The sequence below is a fragment of the Heptranchias perlo genome, chromosome 10 (assembly GCF_035084215.1).
Source record: "Heptranchias perlo isolate sHepPer1 chromosome 10, sHepPer1.hap1, whole genome shotgun sequence".
NCBI lineage: Eukaryota > Metazoa > Chordata > Chondrichthyes > Hexanchiformes > Hexanchidae > Heptranchias > Heptranchias perlo.
The window spans coordinates 35268398-35287626 of NC_090334.1; the positions used below are offsets into that span (position 1 = coordinate 35268398).

Here is a 19229-nt window from a genome sequence, read left to right on the forward strand (position 1 = left end):
ATAGATCCAAAGGTTTAGAATTTTAAAAATTACTTAAATCATATTCAATGAACCTACTAAACAGTTTGCCTGTCCTTTTGCTAATTTATATAGTATGATAGAAATACTAAACATCATTATTAGTGAGTTGTTACTTGATCCTCCCTATATCTGAGCCTCTGTTCAACGTAGTACGTATGAACACATTCAATTCAATAAGTTATGCTAATCATCTTGAAGGAACTTTATAAGCACAGTTCAAATATCACAATGGATTGAGCCAAATGCAATTAATTGCCTTAAAAGTATATCTTATACTGCACATTCAGTACAATTCACCCTGAATGTCTCACAGTCCCCACCCTTTAAACCTCATTTATCACCTCATCCATTTTCTCACCTACTTTACAACTTACATATATAGCCCACTACGAACTTCTTCGATGTAAACTCTGTAGAAAATGTTTTAAATATATTCCCTACGAGTTACTCTTATGTAAGCATGGTAGACTGTTATTAATTTTTTTTTATTCGTTCATGTGATGTGGGCGTCGCTGGCGAGGACGGCATTTATTGCCCATCCCGAATTGCCCTTGAGAAGGTGGTGATGAGCCACCTTCTTGAACCGCTGCAGTGCGTGTGGTGAAAGTTCTCCCACAGTGCTGTTAGGAAGGGAGTTCCAGGATTTTAACCCAGCAACGATGAAGGAAAGGAAAGGCGATATATTTCCAAGTCGGGATTGTGTGTGACTTGGAGGGGAACGTGCAGGTGGTGTTGTTCCCATGTGCTTGTTGCCCTTGTCCTTTTAGGTGGTAGAGGTCGCGGATTTGGGAGGTGCTGTCGAAGAAGCCTTGGCGAGTTGCTGCAGTGCATCCTGTGGATGGTACACACTGCAGCCACAGTGCGCCGGTGGTGAAGGGAGTGAATGTTCAGGGTGGTGGATGGAGTGCCAATCAAGCGGGCTGCTTTGTCCTGGATGGCGTCAAGCTTTTTGAGTATTGTTGGAGCTGCACTCATCCAGGCAAGTGGAGAGTATTCCATCACACTCCTGACTTGTGCCTTGTAGATGGTGGCTTTGGGAAAGTCAGGAGGTGAGTCACTCGCCGCAGAATACCCAGCCTCTGACCTGCTCTTGTAGCCACAGTATTTATGTGGCTGGTCCAGTTAAGTTTTTGGTCAATGATGACCCCCCGGATGTTGATGGTGGGGGATTGTGTGATGAATGTCAAGGGGAGGTGGTTAGACTGTCCCTTGTTGGAGATGGTCATTGCCTGGCACTTGTCTGGCGCGAATGTTACTTGCCACTTATGAGCCCAAGCCTGGATGTTGTCCAGATCTTGCTGCATGCGGGCACAGACTGCTTCATTATTTGAGGGTTTGCAAATGGAACTGAACACTGTGCAATCATCAGTGAACATCCCCAATTCTGACCTTATGATGGAGGGAAGGTCATTGATGAAGCAGCTGAAGATGGTTGGGCCTCGGACACTGCCCTGAGGAACTCCTGCAGCAATGTCCTGGGGCTGAGATAATTGGCCTCCAACAACCACTACCATCTTCCTTTGTGCTAGGTATGACTCCAGCCACTGGAGAGTTTTCCCCCTGATTCCCATTGACTTCAATTTTACGATGGCTCCTTGGTGCCACACTCGGTCAAATGCTGCCTTGATGTCAAGGGCAGTCACTCTCACCTCACCTCTGGAATTCAGCTCTTTTGTCCATGTTTGGACTAAGGCTGTAATGAGGTCTGGAGCTGAGTGGTCCTGGCGGAACCCAAACTGAGCATCGGTGAGCAGGTTATTGGTGAGTAAGTGCCGCTTGATAGCATTGTCGACGACACCTTCCATCACTTTGCTGATGATTGAGAGTAGGCTGATGGGTCGGTAATTGGCCGGTTTGGATTTGTCCTGCTTTTTGTGGACAGGAAATACCTGGGCAATTTTTCATATTGTCAGGTAGATGTCAGTGTTGTAGCTGGACTGGAACAGTTATAGAATCATAGAATCATAGAAGTTACAACATGGAAACAGGCCCTTCGGCCCAACATGTCCATGTCGCCCAGTTTATTCCACTAAGCTAGTCCCAATTTCCTGCACTTGGCCCATATCCCTCTATACCCATCTTACCCATGTAACTGTCCAAATGCTTTTTAAAAGACAAAATTGTACCCGCCTCTATTACTGCCTCTGGCAGCTCGTTCCAGACACTCACCACCCTTTGATTGAAAAAATTGCCCCTCTGGACCCTTTTGTGTCTCTCCCCTCTCACCTTAAATCAATGCCCCCTCGTTATAGACTCCCCTACCTTTGGGAAAAGATTTTGACTATCTATCTTATCTATGCCCCTCATTATTTTATAGACTTCTATAAGATCACCCCTTAACCTCCTACACTCCAGGGAAAAAAGTCCCAGTCTGTCTAACCTCTCCCGAAAAGTCAAACCATCAAGTTCTAGTAAATCTTTTCTGCACTCTTTCTACTTTAATAATATCCTTTCTATAATAGGGTGACCAGAACTGTGCACAGTACTCCAAGTGTGGCCTCACCAATGCCCTGTACAACTTCAACAAGACATCCCAACTCCTGCATTCAATGTTCTGACCAATGAAACCAAGCATGCCGAATGCCTTCTTCACCACCCTATCCACCTGTGACTCCACTTTCAAGGAGCTATGAACCAGTACTCCTAGATCTCTTTGTTCGATAACTCTCCCCAACGCCCTACCATTAACGGAGTAGGTCCTGGCCCGATTCGATCTACCAAAATGCATCACCTCACATTTATCTAAATTAAACTCCATCTGCCATTCATCAGCCCACTGGCCCAATTTATCAAGATCCCGTTGCAATCCTAGATAACCTTCTTCACTGTCCACAATGCCACCAATCTTGGTGTCATCTGCAAACTTACTAACCATGCCTCCTAAATTCTCATCCAAATCATTAATATAAATAACAAATAACAGCGGACCCAGCACCAATCCCTGAGGCACACCGCTGGTCACAGGCCTCCAGTTTGAAAAACAACCCTCTACAACCACCCTCTGTCTTCTGTCGTCAAGTTTGGCTAGAGGCGCGGCTAGTTCTGGAGCACAAGTCTTCAGCACTACAGCCGGGATGTTATCGGGGCCCTTAGCCTTTGCTGTATCCAGTGCACTCAGCCGTTTCTTGATATCACATGCAGTGAATCGAATTGGCTGAAGACTGGCTTCCATGATGGTGGGGATATTGGGAGGAGGCCGAGATGGATCATCCACTTGGCACTTCTGGCTGAAGATGGTTGCAAACGCTTCAGCCTTGTCTTTTGCACTCACGTGCTAGACTCCGCCATCATTGAGGATAGGGATGTTTACAGAGCCTCCTCCTCCCGTTCGTTGTTTAACTGTCCACCACCATTCACGACTGGATGTAGCAGGACTGCAGAGCTTTGATCTGGTCCGTTGGTTGTGGAATCGCTTAGCTCTGTCTATAACAGGTTGTTTCCGCTGTTTAGCATGCATGTAGTCCTGAGTTGTAGCCTCACCAGGTTGGCACCTCATTTTTAGGTACGCCTGGTGCTGCTCCTGGCATGCTCTTCTACACTCCTCATTGAACCAGGGTTGATCCCCTGGTTTGTTGGTAATGGTAGAGTGAGGAATATGCCGGGCCATGAGGTTACAGATTGTGCTGAAATACAATTCTGTTGCTGCTGATGGCCCACAGTGCCTCATGGATGCCCAGTTTTGAGCTGCTAGATCTGTTCTGAATCTATCCCATTTAGCACGGTGATAGTGCCACACAACACGTTGGATGGTGTCCTCAGTGCGAAGACAGGACTTCATCTCCACGAGGACTGTGCGGTGGTCACACCTACCAATACTATCATGGACAGATGCATCTGCGACAGGTAGATTGGTGAGGAGAAGGTCAAGTAGGTTTTTCCCTTGTGTTGGTTCGCTCACCACCTGCCGCAGGCCAAGTCTCGCAGCTGTGTCCTTCAGGACTCGCCCAGCTGGGTCAGTAGTGGTGCTACCGAGCCACCCTTGGTGATGGACATTGAAATCCCCCACCCAGAGTACATTCTGTGCCCTTGCTATCCTCAGTGCTTCCTCCAAGTGGAGGAGGAGATTCATCAGCTGAGGGAGGACGGTAGGTGGTAATCAGCAGGAGGTTTGTTTGCCCGCCCATGTTTGACCTGATGCCATGAGATTTCATGGGGTCCGGAGTCAATGTTGAGGACTCCCAGGGCCATTCCCTCCTGACTGTATATCACTGTACCGCCTGTCCTGCCGTTGGGACAGGACATACCCAGGGGTGGTGATGGAAGAGACTGGGACGTTGGCTGAAAGGTATGATTCTGTGAGTATGGCTATGTCAGGCTGTTGCTTGACTAGTCTGTGAGACAGCTCTCCCAATTTTGGCACAAGTCCCCAGATGTTTGTGAGGGTCGACTGGACTTGGTTTGCCTTTGTCGTGTCCGGTGCCTCGTGGTCCGTCCGGTTTTATTCTTATTATGCGAGATTTTACAACTGAGTGGCTTGCTCGGCCATTTCAGAGAGCAATTAAGAATCAACCACATTGCTGTGGGTATGGAGTCACATATAGGCCAGACCGGGTAAGGACAGCAGGTTTCCTTCCCCTAAAGGACATTAGTGAATCAGATGGGTTTTTACGACAATCTGGTAGGTTTATGGCCACCATTACTGGTACTAGTTTGTTTTAAATTCCAGATTTTTATTTAATTAATTGAATTTAAATTCCCCAGCTGCCATGGCGGGATTTGACCTCATGATTCCAGATTATTCGTCCAGGCCTCTGGATTACTAGTCCAGTAACATAACCACTACGCTACCATTCCTTTGACAGTGGTTTACATTTTTTTGTTGATTCGACAGATGAAGAATACTTAACAAGAGTGATGCTGTGTTTATCATAATTCACATGTGGCAAAGGGCCTAAAGAGTGCTTTTTTTCCTGATGTATTTAGTACAAGGGCTAAATGCTGTCAGTGATTGTTTTAATATACTATAATTCTGAGTTTGTAATAAAAGACAAGTTTTGTTAGGGTAGGTTAACCAATCCCATGCCCCCAGCTGGGACTGCAGGTCAGAGAATCGGAGCAACAATGTTGCAGCCCTATCTCCGTCTCATACACTCCTTCCTGGGAGAGTAGAGCCAATGTTTGTTACATCTTTATTCATCTTTTTTAGCATGAGCAAACATCTTTAAGGAGTACCTCAAACAGCTGCTTAGAACAGGCAAATCACCCATGCATAAATTTGTCTGTTGCATGTGGCGTACACTGCAGAAAGTTAAATGCTGCCAAGCTTAATAACAAGTATACTTAGTTGTATCAACAATCACAAAATGAAATAAGAGCTTGCAATATCAAAAATAGGAATCAATTTAAATAAGCTTACATCACTATTTTCAAATGTAACCAATGTCTAATTTAGGGCCTCCTGCTTTCCCTACAACTGGGCTTTCCCAATGATCCCTCTTTTACAGGCTGAGAATATATTGGACCATGTACTAATACTGAAAGTATGTTCAAGACAGGTTTTGGTGATAGCAAGAGTGCAAAGTCAAATAAATTGAAAGCCTGTATGCTAGGGTTTTATTTCCTTTCTTATTCAGCTTCTCCCACACCTTCTGGATCCTTGGAGATCTAGGATATCTGTTTGAACAGAGCTAGCCCACTGAATTATCATTTGGGCATCATATAAGTGGGATAAAGCTATGGCAAGAGCAGCTTCCCTTCATCTCAACGGTCTAAAGATCATGTTCTCACGTGGTTGTGAAGCTCCACCTGTGGTTTCAACTGAAGTGGAAGAATGAAACTTGCAGTTATCTAAATTGTGAGGAATTCACTGTCCCTTTCTTTCTGGGGAAGGGGGAGGGTGCCTCTACTGTGTGAGCTGCTCCCCCCTCCAATGACTGTCATTTAATACAATTTCACCACTTTCTGCAATCTTTTATAAGTATTTTCATGATTGCAGTAATATTATTTTATGGCTATTTCTGTCTCTTTTAGAGGACTAGGGCTGCAATGCTAAGTTGCTACTAATTTGTGTTAATTCTTAGGATTGTTAAGTGAGAAACTCAAGACTTTTAATGACATTTGTAGCTTTCAGATGAGTAATGTACCAAAAATAATAATCCAATGGTGCATCATTTTGAGAGGTCATCATGATGCCACAAACAGTGATTATGGAACCCTGTCCCTAGACTCTTCATTAAACAACCATTTATTAGAATAAAATGATTTCTGGTAAGTCAGTTTCACTCCACTCAACTGAAACCTGCACCATATTTTGGTATGATTTTAAAATCTGTATTTCAAAACATCTAAAAAGGTAAAATTATTTCTCTTTCAGGACACCTTTTTTTCCTAGACAGACTAGGGAGAATATTTTTGCACTAAATCTCTTCTATTTTTCTGATAACTTACCTTACGGATCTTATACCTACGGAGCTATGGCTGGTACAAATTATCATCGTGATATTCTTTTCCCTGCTAAATTATTTATACCATCGTATTTTGTTAAAATTATTTTTTAAAGTGAAGCACCTCTGGGATCCAACATTACCTAGAACAAAATGGGATGAAAATTTCCTCTCTCTGCTTGCAAACAAGCACATTAAGAAAACACAGGGTAAATAGTGTAGTGTAGAGGAACAATTTAAACATTATCTGGCAGCAGAGGTGTCTTAGGGGTGATTCTCTGATGTGGCAGACTTTTTAATGGTTTTTAAGAGCCATAACATCATATTTTCACCCATGTGTTAACCTATTGTGCTTTTCTTAAGTGAGTTCTTCTATCACTCTGATGAGGTGCTCCCCTAGTAGCTTCAGCATGGGTTCTGGAAAGAGCTTGGACCTGAGATTGCCTGGCTGCAGACTGCAGCATCTCAGCTGCTGCAGGGGCAGTCTTGCTCAAGGCAGGCATTGGTTGAGGAGGCGGCGAGGGAGCAGAAGTGCTGTCATCCTGAGAGAGGGCAACATGCGCCACACCCGTTGCACCACTGCGACTCCCATGGACCTGCGGCTCATTTATTTCCATTGATTAGTGGGGAGCAGACTGTAGGAGATCTGCGACGCAATTGAAGCCCCTATACATGCGTTCCCCCAGCCTTTCGAAGGCAATGTAGATGGTGGAGTCCAGAGCCACAATGGCACCAGTTTGAGTTTCGATCAAAGCTGCAAGAGCTGATGACCACAGACTCATGGTGTGAGGGCCCAGCTGCAGCAACCATAGAGCTGATCACACGTTCCATGGCAGACCATAGTGTGCTGATGCCTTGCGCCAGATGCCGCACTTAGAATTACCCCCTTGGAATGAAGGACAAATGTAAGGAATCTTACAACACCAGGTTATAGTCCAACAAATTTGTTTTAAAATCACAAGCTTTCGGAGATTATCCCCTTCGTCAGGTGAATGAGTGAAAAGGTTCTCAAATCGCATATCTTATACTAGGCTGGGACAGCATCACACCAATCAAAAGGTGTCGTTGTTATTCAAACAGGCCAGTCACGGAGAACAGCACGTCCCAGTACACTGGATATACATTGTGTCAATTACACAGACAGAGAGAAAGAAAGCCAAATGGCAGAGAGAGAGAGGGAATATTAAAAACCTAATTTTTTCCCCCCTTTTTGCTGGTGGGGTTACGTGTAGCGTGACATGAACCCAAGATCCCGGTTGAGGCCATCCTCATGGGTGCGGAACTTGGCTATCAACTTCTGCTCGACGATTTTGCGTTGTCGTGTGTCTTGAAGGCCGCCTTGGAGAACGCTTACCCGAAGATCGGTGGCTGAATGTCCTTGACTGCTAAAGTGTTCCCTGACTGGGAGGGAACCCTCCTGTCTGGCGATTGTTGCGCGGTGTCCGTTCATCCGTTGTCGCAGTGTCTGCATGGTCTCGCCAATGTACCATGCTCCAGGGCATCCTTTCCTGCAACGTATGAGGTAGACAACGTTGGCCGAGTCACAGGAGTATGAACCATGTACCTGGTGGGTGGCGTCCTCTCGTGTGATGGTGGTATCTGTGTCGATGATCTGGCATGTCTTGCAGAGGTTGCCGTGGCAGGGTTGTGTGGTGTCATGAACGCTGTTCTCCTGAAAACTGGGTAACTTGCTGCGAACGATGGTCTGTTTGAGGTTGGGTGGCTGTTTAAAGGCGAGTAATGGAGGCGTGGGGATGGCCTTAGCGAGGTGTTCGTCGTCATCGATGACATGTTGAAGGTTGCGGAGAACATGGTGTAGTTTCTCCGCTCCGGGGAAGTACTGGACGACGAAGGGTACCCTGTTGGTTGCGTCCCGTGTTTGTCTTCTGAGGAGGTCTATGCGATTCTTCGCTGTGGCCCGTCGGAACTGTCGATCAACAAGTCGAGCGTCATATCCCGTTCTTACGAGTGCGTCTTTCAGCGTCTGTAGGTGTCCATCGCGTTCCTCCTCGTCTGAGCAGATCCTGTGTATTCGTAGGGCCTGTCCATAGGGGATGGCCTCTTTGACGTGGTTGGGGTGGAAGCTGGAAAAGTGGAGCATCGTGAGGTTGTCCGTGGGCTTGCGGTAGAGTGAGGTGCTGAGGTGCCCGTCTTTGATGGAGATTTGTGTGTCCAAGAAAGAAACCGATTCTGAGGAGTAGTCCATGGTGAGTTTGATGGTGGGATGGAACTTGTTGATGTTATCGTGTAGTCTCTTCAGTGATTCTTCGCCGTGGGTCCATAGGAAGAAAATGTCGTCGATGTATCTGGTGTATAGTGTTGGGTGGAGGTCCTGTGCAGTGAAGAAGTCGTGCTCGAACTTGTGCATGAAAATGTTGGCGTATTGGGGTGCGAATTTGGTCCCCATGGCTGTTCCGTGTGTTTGGGTAAAGAACTGGTTATCGAAGGTGAAGACATTGTGATCCAGGATGAAGCGGATGAGTTGTAGGATGGCGTCTGGAGATTGGCTGTTGTTGGTGTTGAGTACTGAGGCTGTTGCAGCGATGCTGTCATCGTGGGGGATACTGGTGTAGAGTGCCGAGACGTCCATCATGGTGAGAAGTGTTCATGGTTCAACTGGTCCGTGGGTGCTGAGTTTTTGTAGGAAGTCTGTAGTGTCGCGACAGAAGCTGGGGGTTCCCTGTACGATGGGTTTCAGGACGCCCTCGACGTATCCAGAGAGGTTCTCACACAGGGTTCCATTGCCTGATACGATAGGACGTCCGGGTGTGTTGGCTTTGTGTATCTTTGGGAGGCAGTAGAAGTCTCCCACGCGGGGAGTACGTGGGATGAGAGTGCGTAGGATGCTCTGAAGGTCTGGATCGAAGGTCTTGATCAGTTTGTTGAGCTGGTGGGTGTGTTCTTTGGTCGGATCTGCGGGTAACTGTCTGTAGTGTTCCTGGTTGTCCAGTTGTCGGTATGCTTCTTTGCAATAGTCCGTTCTGTTCTGTATGATAATGGCTCCTCCTTTGTCCGCTGGTTTGATGACGATGTTTCGGTTGGTCCTGAGAGCGTTGATGGCATTGCGTTGTGCTCGGGTGACATTCTGGACTGTCTTCCACATCATGGAATTAAGGAGACAGAGAAGGGGGTGGAAGCTAATGGCTGATGCTGTGTGGTGCTTCACAGGGTGCTTCAGTGACTTTCTTGGTGTGCAGTCACTAACCTGGTGCTAAGGCTATTCCCTCAACCTTGCTATCTCCCACAAGAGCAGAGTGCATCCCTTTAACTCAATGGCCTTGTAGGGGGTGAACTGTTTAATGTTGAGGACCCTCCCTTCTCATGCCCTGCCTTTCATGGGCTTTGTGCGCTAGTTTGTCCTGCATAAGATTGAGTGAATTAGGTAAAGGCCAGCAATTGAGGACTGTCTGCTAGATGGCATGGGACAGCTGAAGTAAAAGATGTGACAGCATCATCATTTCAAACTAGAGGAAGGGATTTTAATGTTGTGCATGCAAGTAACTTTTGTTAGGGAAGATGGGGACACTTACTGTAAGAACCTGAGTTAGTGCAGTGAGAAGGGTTATTTGTGCAGCTGTTAATTATGGAGGGCAAAGAGTGTGCTGATGCCCAAGGTTCCCAAGTAAGTAAAGGGAGAGTGGCCGGTGTATTACCTTGCATGCCCTGGTCAGGTAATTGAACTTCTTGCAGCACTGGTCTGAAGTCCTGGGGGTAAGAGAGTTGGCACTCAGTGCCACATCCCCCCATATGGCACGGGTGACCTTTTTGGAGATTTCCTCCCACATACGCCCAATAGTCTGTCCTACCTCTACTCTATAATAATGAGGATTTGCAAGTCAGACTCATTGAAATTGTGGGCTCTTCTTTAATGCCTCTATGCTATGCCCTTGTCCCTTCTTTGGCTGCCTTTGGCAATTGCTCCAGTGGTAGGCAGCCTTGAAAAGTGGCACACAAACACTCTTGAGACATCTCGTCAAGCGACTGAGTTTTAAACTGAAATGAAAACTCACCCACCTACAAGTGGCCCGAAGTTATAATAGGGGCCCATATATTACTTGTCAGGGACCACCTACTTTCTTAGTAGGAGCCAAAAGTTTGGATCTCATGTCAACTACCTGTAATTTCCTTAACAAATAATGCCTCAGTGACCAGAGTACAGATTTAGTTCCAAGTTCACCTTTGATTTAAATTGTTTAAAATGTACCATCACAGCATCATTACTCCAATGACCATATGTTATAGACTGTTAAAATGAACAGTAAAAACAGGTTTCACATACCTTCGTATAGTATTTCAGTGCTCCTCTGTAAAGAAAGGCTCTTACACTCTGGGGCTGAACCTTTATGGCTTCATTACAGCTTAGAATGGCCTTAAGATAGCGTCCTTGCATTGCATAGTAAACAGCTCGACTTAGGTAGACCTGCAGAAACAATGAAGGTTTTGATAAAGACCCCATTGCTTTGGCAATCATGTTTATTGGAAAAATTATATAACAACAACAACTTGCATTTATATAGTGCCTTTAACGTAGTAAAATGTCCCACGGCGCTTCACAAGAGTGTTATCAAACAAAATTTGACACGAGCCACATTAAAAGACACTAGGGGAGGTGAGAGGTAGGTTTTAAGGAGCGTCTTAAAGGATGAGAGAGAGGTAGAGAGGTTAAGATAGGGGGGCGAATTCTAGAACTTAGGGCCTAGGCAGCTGAAGGCACGGCCGCCAATGGTGGAGCGACTATTATTTCAGGTTAAACATTTCAGGGTCATTTTTTTTCTTTGTTGTGCCTGGTGAACACTCAGTTTCCAGGTTTGTTGAAGAGGAAATAGAGGTGCAGAAATAGAGTGTACTGCCCCCACTACACTCTCCTGGTATTCCCGAGATTTCCCCAACTAAGTATAACTGTGCCTGCCCTTGCAGTAGATGCATTCCAATGGTGGGGCGCCCAAAGAAATCTGGCAACTGGGCTTGCTGCGGGACTCTCTGTTGACCAGAGGTCTGTGGAGATCCTGGGAGTAGCCCAAAGATCAATGAAGAGAAAAAGGTATTTCAGATTTATAAAGTGTTTCCTACCTAGGAGGATCTTTGGGCCTTGGAACCTTCTGGTTGCTGCTCTTCAACAGCAGCCTGAGGCCTGGATGTTGGTGGGCAGGGGTGCTCCTACTGTAACTGCCCCCAACACCCAACCCCCCTCCAATCACATCACAAAGGCCCTGCCAGGGCCAGTAAAAATATGGGCACCTGTCAAGCATCCCGGGCCTCCAAAGCCATGCGAGTACCATCAATGGCATTCTGTACCTGAGGAAATCCTGCTGGTCTATAAAAGTTGACTGCTTGATCTCTCTGCTTGGCAAGATCTACTGAGAAGGTGGTGAATTGAGATGCCTGCCTGAACAAAATATCTACATAGAACTAACAGAACTGAAACAGGCCATTCGGCTCATCTAGTCTATGCCGGTGGTTATGCTCCATGCGAGCCTCCTCCCACCCTACTTCATGTAACCCTATAAGCATAACCATCTATTCCTCTCTCCCTCATGTACTTAGCTAACGTCCCCTTAAATCCATCTATGCTATTCGCCTCAACTACTTCATGTGGTAACAAGTTCCACATTCGATGTACTCTCTGGATAAATAAGTTTCTCCTGAATTCCTTATTGGATTCATCTGTGGCCTTCTTAATACAATGGTGCACAGCGGATTGACTGATAAGACTGATGTCACCCAAGGCTGCCTGGAAGGACACAGTGGCATAAAAATTCAGCGACGTGGTGACTTTAACAACCAATGACGGGACTGTGCCCCTTGATTGCAATACCCTGTAGTGTAAATATATACATATCATATGTTGATGCCTTCTGTAAAGTTTTATTTTCTTTGCTTCCATCCTCCATATCCTCATCACAACACAGGAACAAGGATGCTCCCACAGGGGTAATTCATTACATTCCCCAAAATGTTTTACATTTTTTTAGTACTTACTCTGAAGATCTGAAGGTAAATTTTTTTTGGTACTCGCTCTAAACTTCTGAAGTTAAACCTTTTTAATATTCACACTGAAGATCCGTACTACTCTTAAGATGTAAAATGGTTCCAAAAATCGCAATCACTCTAAAAGGCTGATTTTAACCTGTTTGGTGCAGGCAGCTCGCCGATTCTATTTAAACGAGGCATGGGCCTCAAAATGATTCCAGGCTCCACTATGGGAGCGGGCGGCCAACCCCAAACAGGTTTAACCTCCCTGCAGTTTAAAAGCCAGCTGCCCAAAAGTTAAAATCTATCCCTAAAATTGTAAACAACCTGGGGGGTTAAATTCTGCAGTGCTCATTTTTGGGCACAACCGGCCCCCGCCCCCAGTGTTAATACCCCACGCATCAATGGTGAGATCCAAGGAGTCCCGGATATTGGGCCTTGGACTTAGTCATCGTGAAGCCAGCACTACGGGAGGAGGTAAGTACTCCAAGTTTGGCCTGCTGCGCAGCTAAGTATTTAAGCTGTGCATCGGTGGTCATCAGGAGCATCGAGGGCCTGAAGTGTGCAGCGAGGATCGAGTGGTTGGGAGGGAGGGATTGAGGATCAGGCGGCCTGGAGGTCGGGGATCTCGGGACCAGGAGCAGCAGCGATTGTGGTAAGTGTTTATTTTCTTTTATTTATGCAATGTTTAGAGTTGGTTTTCTCTGAGCTGGTATGCAGCCCAATTTAACCCCCCTGCAGCTTAAAAGCATTGCATGAAACTATGGTCTCCACTTTGCTCTACCTCCTATGTACACTGTACTGATTTCACAATGCCACTTTTCCTGGGGACGGTACAGGGGTGGAAACAGAAGGAAATTGGCGGGACCACATAACTCACCCACCCACAGGCATTTATATATGGCAGGGAGACATAGGGTCGGTGGCCAAGGTCAGTGGTGGGTTGATGGGGGCAAAATCCTGTTAGAAAGTTTTGGGGCAGTATTACAGCGGAACTCCTCACCGTCCCATTTTCCTGCAGTTAGCACTGCTAAAACTACTGAAAGTGGGCAAATTTCTATGTGGAAAATCCAGGTTTTGGTCTGTATTTGAACCAACTGTATGATAAAAGTTTTACATTTTTTGGTCACACATAGTTTTACAAACTAAAAATCAATAAACATAGTCAGTCAAATATATTTCTAGTCATTGTTCTCAACATTAAAAAACATAGAAAATAATCAATACCTAGAAATAATACAGACACATATCTGTAAATAAGATTTTTAAAAGATGGTGACATTGAAAATGTATTAACCAATGAATAATTTTCTGTAAATCTGGATGCAATTACCTAGGATCAATACATACATAGGTAAATTTCAATACCTCAAAGAGTTTGGGGTTGATTGCAAGTGCTCTGTGAAAATCGTGGACACAATTAACCTCATGAAGCCTCATTCTGCACAATCCTCGCTGATAATAAGCTTTAGCAAAATTTGGGTACACCTTCAGTGCATTATTAAATGAGTCCATTGCCTGAAAAATATCAATCAAAAAAGCATTTTAAGTAATGAGAAAAAGAATTAACATGCATGTGCTGGCGGGAGGAGAGCGGGGGAGGGGATTTGTAGGTGTGAAACCTGGAAGGGAAGTAGGCAAGTCGAGATCCCTTAATGAGGCCAATCAATGCCTCTTCCGGGTTTTGCGCCCGGCAGCTGGCCTGATTGACAGGCTGGTTGCCTGTTGGCAGAGAGGAGCTACACATCCGAGAGGGGGAAGGGGGAGAAAGATAAAGAGAGAGACCGCATCGGCCGTTGGGAGAGACATGGGGGGGGGAACAAAGATCGGAGTGGGGGGGGAGACATCGGAGGGGAGGGGGAGATATTGGACATCGGAGAGACATCGGACATCAGGGGTGGGGGGGAAGGTGACATCGGTTTTAAGGTATGTTTATATATTTTTTTAAATGGGAAATGCTATTTTATTTAATTTATTTAGTCCATTTTTCATTGGTTTCACCAGGCGTGAATCGGAAGCCGTGGGAAAGCCACCCAGGTACGGTTAAAATCTTTTTAAGTGTCCAATATACAAAAAATAAACTACCTTAAGTACCTCAATAAAGTATATTTGCCTCTTTAATTATCGGCCTGCCGGATTTAATTGCCAGCAGGACTTCCGGCTTCCTGATCGGCACGCACCCAGATGCGTCTGGGTCGTACCCGTTTCTCGGCGAGTTGGAGCCGGGATTCCCTCCTGCTCCATAAAAATGCAATTTTGTTTGCCCCCCCGCCCCAAACCCACCCGGACTTGGCAGTTAAAATTCTGCCCCATATATCAAAATAAGAAATAATATTCTCACCTGTAACAGTTTATTCTGTTGAGTGTAGCAAAGACCCATGAGATAGTGTATTTCTGCACCTTCTGTTAATTTGTTTGTAATTTTTTTTTCAGGAGTTTCAAGCTCAAGTTCCAAAGCTTTCTGAAAGTTGTCCAGTGCTACCTACATCGCAAACAGAAGATGTGGGATATAACATAAGTATTGGGATTACAAGCATTGATGCTAATACTGAACAATTTTTTTGTACTGCAAATGCAAAAGTATTTTTTTTATATAATGCAATTTTCTAGTCTCCGATAGAATGTGATTTCTGGTGCACTGTAACCATGAAATGTTCTGATGAAAGGTGATCGAAACATTAACTCTGTTTCTTTCTCCACAGATGCTGCCTGACCTGCTGCGTGTTTTCCAGCATTTTCTGTTTTTATTTCAGATTTCCAGCATCCGCAGTATTTTGCTTTTGTTTTAACCATAAAGTGTTGCTGCTTTTATCTTTCATAAGGAACAACTATAAGAAGTTGCCACCCACAGGCTATTAAGTCAAGGAGAAGGGACGATACTCTCTGTCATCATTTTAATCTATTATTAGTCTATTTTTTGTGGCGTTGCACATGAGGAGTAAAGAACAAGAGCAATTTTCAGAAGAAGCGGGAGAGGTCGGGAGAAGAGGGGGAAAGGAGAGGACAAGATGAGGAGAGGATGGGAGAAAAGGGGAGCGGAAAAGAGGGGGAGAGATGAGGGGAAGAAAGGGTGAGGGAGGTGAGGAGGGGGAGAGATGAGGAGAAGGAAGGGTGAGGAGGGGGAGAGATGATGGGAAGGAAGGGTGAGGAGGGGGTGAGGAGGGAGAGAGATGAGGGGAATGAAGGATGAGGAGGGAGAGAGGAGGGGGAAAGATGAGGGGAAGGGTGAAGAGGGATGAGGAGGGGAGAGATGAGGGGAAGGAAGGGGTGAGGAGAGGATGAGGAGTGGGAGAGATGAGGGGAAGAAAAGGGTGAGGTGAGGAGGAGGGAATGGTGAGAACACAGTGGAGAAAAGAAAGGGGGCAGGAAGGGAGAGAGTTTAGGGTGAGGCAGAAAGGAGGCAAAGATGAGGACGGGGGGTGGGGCACCAGGAATGGGTGGAAGGGAGGTAATAGGAGAGGACAGGAGGAATGGAGGGGAGATGGTGAGGATTGGGGAGAGTGATTGAGGACTGGGTGAGGTGGAGAGGAGGGTGGAGGGTGAAGTTGGGGCAGGGGGACCGGGAACAGGGTGAAGGGGAGAACAATTGTGGGGGAGAGAAGAGATGGAGGACTGAGAGGGAGAGAGGAGGGAAGATGGTGAGGATGGCAGAAAGGACTGAGTGATGGGGAGAGGAGATAGGGGTGAGAAGGAGGAGCAGGGGAAAGGGGAGAGAAAAGTAAGATGAGAGGAGGGAAGGGGAGAGGAGGTGAGGGGAGGAGAGGATGAGGAAGGTGCAAAGGAAAGAAGGAAAATATGGGGAGAGGGGGCGAAGTGGAGAGTATGGGGAGAACATAAGAAATAGGAGCAGCAGTAGGCCATACGGTCCCTCGAGCCTGCTCCACCATTCAATAAGATTGTGGCTTATCTTCGACCTCAACTCCACTTTCCTGCCCAATCCCCATATCCCTTGATTCCCTTAGAGTCCAAAAATCTATTGATCTCAGTCTTGCATATACTCAACGACTGTGCATCCACAGCCCTCTGGGGTGAAGAATTCCAAAGATTCACAACCCTTAAAGAAAAAATTCCTCCTCATTTCAGTCATAAATGGTCAACCCCTTATCCTGAGATTATGACTTCTAGACTCTCCAGTCAAAGCTAAACAACCTCTCAGTATCTACCCTGTCAAGCCTTCTCAAAAACTTTTATGTTTCAATGAGATCGCTTCTCATTCTTCTAAACTCCAGAGTATAGGCCCGTAATACTCAATCTCTCCTCATAGGACAGCCCTCTCATCCCAGGAATCAATCTAGTGAACCTTCGTTGCACCGCCTCTAAGGCAAGTATATCTTTCCTTAGGTAAGGAGACCAAAACTGTACACAGGTGTGTCCAGGCGTGGTCTCACCAAAGCCCAGTACAATAGCAGCAAGACATCCTTACTCTTGTACTTCAACCCCCTTACAATAAAGGCCAACATGCCATTTGCCTTCCTAATTGCTTACTGTACCTGCATGTTAACTTTCTATGTTTCGTGTACAAGGACACTCAAATCTCTGTGAACACCAACATATAATAGTTTCTCACCATTTAAAAAATATTCTATTTTTCTATTCTTCCTACCAAAGTGAATAACCTCACATTTCCCCACATTATACTCCATCTGCCGCCTTCTTGCCCACTCAGTTAACCTGTCTATATCCCTTTACAGACTCTTTGGGCTCAATTTAAAAATAAGTCCGGGTGCGTTGGGGATGGCGGGGCAATGAAAATCGGCTTTTCGAGGAGCGGGCAGAAATCCCGGCTGCAAGACATCGAAGAACTCGCACGACCCAAAGCCATCTGGGTGCGCACGCCGTTCTTGAACCCAGAAGTCCTGCCAGCAATTAATGCCAACGGGACGATATTTAAAGCACTAAATCACTTAGTTGAAGGGGTTTAAAAATGAATAAATGCAATTTGCAATGAAGGCATGCAATTTCAATGCTGCCTCAACCATGCTGTGTGAAACACGGCATTGGGAAGTCGTCAGGTTGCAGCTGGTAGCCATTTGGCCATTTAAATCCCTGTTTGACAGATGGGGATAAAAGGTGAGTTATTGCAGCAGGGCACTCAGATCTCTCATACAAACTTTTGGCTGGGAGATCTTTGTGTTTAGACTGAAAATTCTTGGTTTCCACTCAGAATTTTCTGTTTACAAACATTTACAAACTTTTCGGACCCCTTCAAACTGACATCATCAAGATGGGGGCGCGATGGCTGCATTCACCAATACATCTGAGGACGAGGAAAATCACCAGCCTCGCCAGGCACAGCGTGCACTTTCACCACTTGGAGCTCCACAACACAGTGCTGCACCACATGCACCTGCACAAGAGCATAGAGGGCAACAACAGAGAGAGCAACGTCGCATGAGGCACTACCCTCGTCAGAGGGTCTACAAACCGAGGCTCAGCTTCCTGGACCTCTCTGAGGAGCAGTGCATAGGAGGCTGAGAGTGAGTCGTCAGGCGAACGCAGACATCTGCAGCCTCCTTCATGCCGAGCTGCTCCCAGCTGGGCCTGGCGACATCTCATTACCCATCGCTGTTAAAGTGACAGGTGAGGTGCCTGAAGATTGGAGGGTAGCAAATGTTGTGCCTTTGTTTAAGAAGGGCGGCAGGGAAAAGCCTGGGAACTACAGACCGGTGAGCCTGACATCAGTAGTGGGTAAGTTGTTAGAGGGTATTCTGAGAGACAGGATCTACAGGCATTTGGAGAGGCAGGGACTGATTGGGAACAGTCAGCATGGTTTTGTGAGAGCAAAATCATGTCTCACGAATTTGATTGAGTTTTTTGAAGGGGTAACCAAGAAGATAGATGAGGGCTGTGCAGTAGACATGGTCTACATGGACTTTAGCAAAGCCTTTGACAAGGTACCGCATGGTAGGTTGTTACATAAGGTTAAATCTCACGGGATCCAAGGTGAGGTAGCCAATTGGATACAAAATTGGATTGACGACAGAAGACAGAGGGTGGTTGTAGAGGGTTGTGTTTCAAACTGGAGGCCTGTGACCAGCGGTGTGCCTCGGTGATCGGTGCTGGGTCCGCTGTTATTTGTTATTTATATTAATGATTTGGATGAGAATTTAGGAGGCATGGTTAGTAAGTTTGCAGATGACACCAAGATTGGTGGCATTGTGGACAGTGAAGAAGGTTATCTAGGATTGCAACGGGATCTTGATAAATTGGGCCAGTGGGCCGATGAATGGCAGATGGAGTTTAATTTAGATAAATGTGAGGTGATGCGTTTTGGTAGATCGAATCGGGCCAGGACCTACTCCGTTAATGGTAGGGCGTTGGGGAGAGTTATAGAACAAAGAGATCATAGGTTCATAGCTCCTTGAAAGTGGAGTCACAGGTGGATAGGGTAGTGAAGAAGGCATTCAGCATGCTTGGTTTCATTGGTCAGAACATTGAATACAGGAGTTGGGATGTCTTATTGAAGTTGTACAGGGCATTGGTGAGGCCACACTTGGAATACTGTGTACAGTTCTGGTCACCCTATTATAGAAAGGATATTATTAAACTAGAAAGAGTGCAATAGACTTCAGACTTTTTTCCCTGGAGAGTAGGAGGTTACGGGGTGATCTTATAGAAGTCTATAAAATAATGAGGGGCATAGATAAGGTAGATAGTCAAAATCTTTTCCCAAAGGTAGGGGAGTCTATAACGAGGGGACATAGATTTAAGGTGAGAGGGGAGAGATACAAAAGGGTCCAGAGGGGCAATTTTTCACTCAAAGGGTGGTGAGTGTCTGGAACGAGTTGCCAGAGGCAGTTGTAGAGACGGGTACAATTTTGTCTTTTAAAAAGCATTTGGACCGTTACATGGGTA

General features: G+C 45.9%; 1 protein-coding gene across 1 annotated transcript in view; it reads right to left on the minus strand.

The window, feature by feature from the left end:
* The window catches only part of ttc6 (tetratricopeptide repeat domain 6), a 162015-nt gene that overhangs the window by 49600 nt on the left and 93186 nt on the right, over nucleotides 1-19229 (minus strand). The window contains exons 15-17 of the mRNA XM_067992173.1: nucleotides 14716-14856; nucleotides 13743-13892; nucleotides 10684-10824 (exon numbers count right to left, since the gene is read on the minus strand). Coding sequence (XP_067848274.1) covers nucleotides 10684-10824; nucleotides 13743-13892; nucleotides 14716-14856 — 432 coding nt within the window. The remainder of the gene's footprint in view (nucleotides 1-10683; nucleotides 10825-13742; nucleotides 13893-14715; nucleotides 14857-19229) is intronic.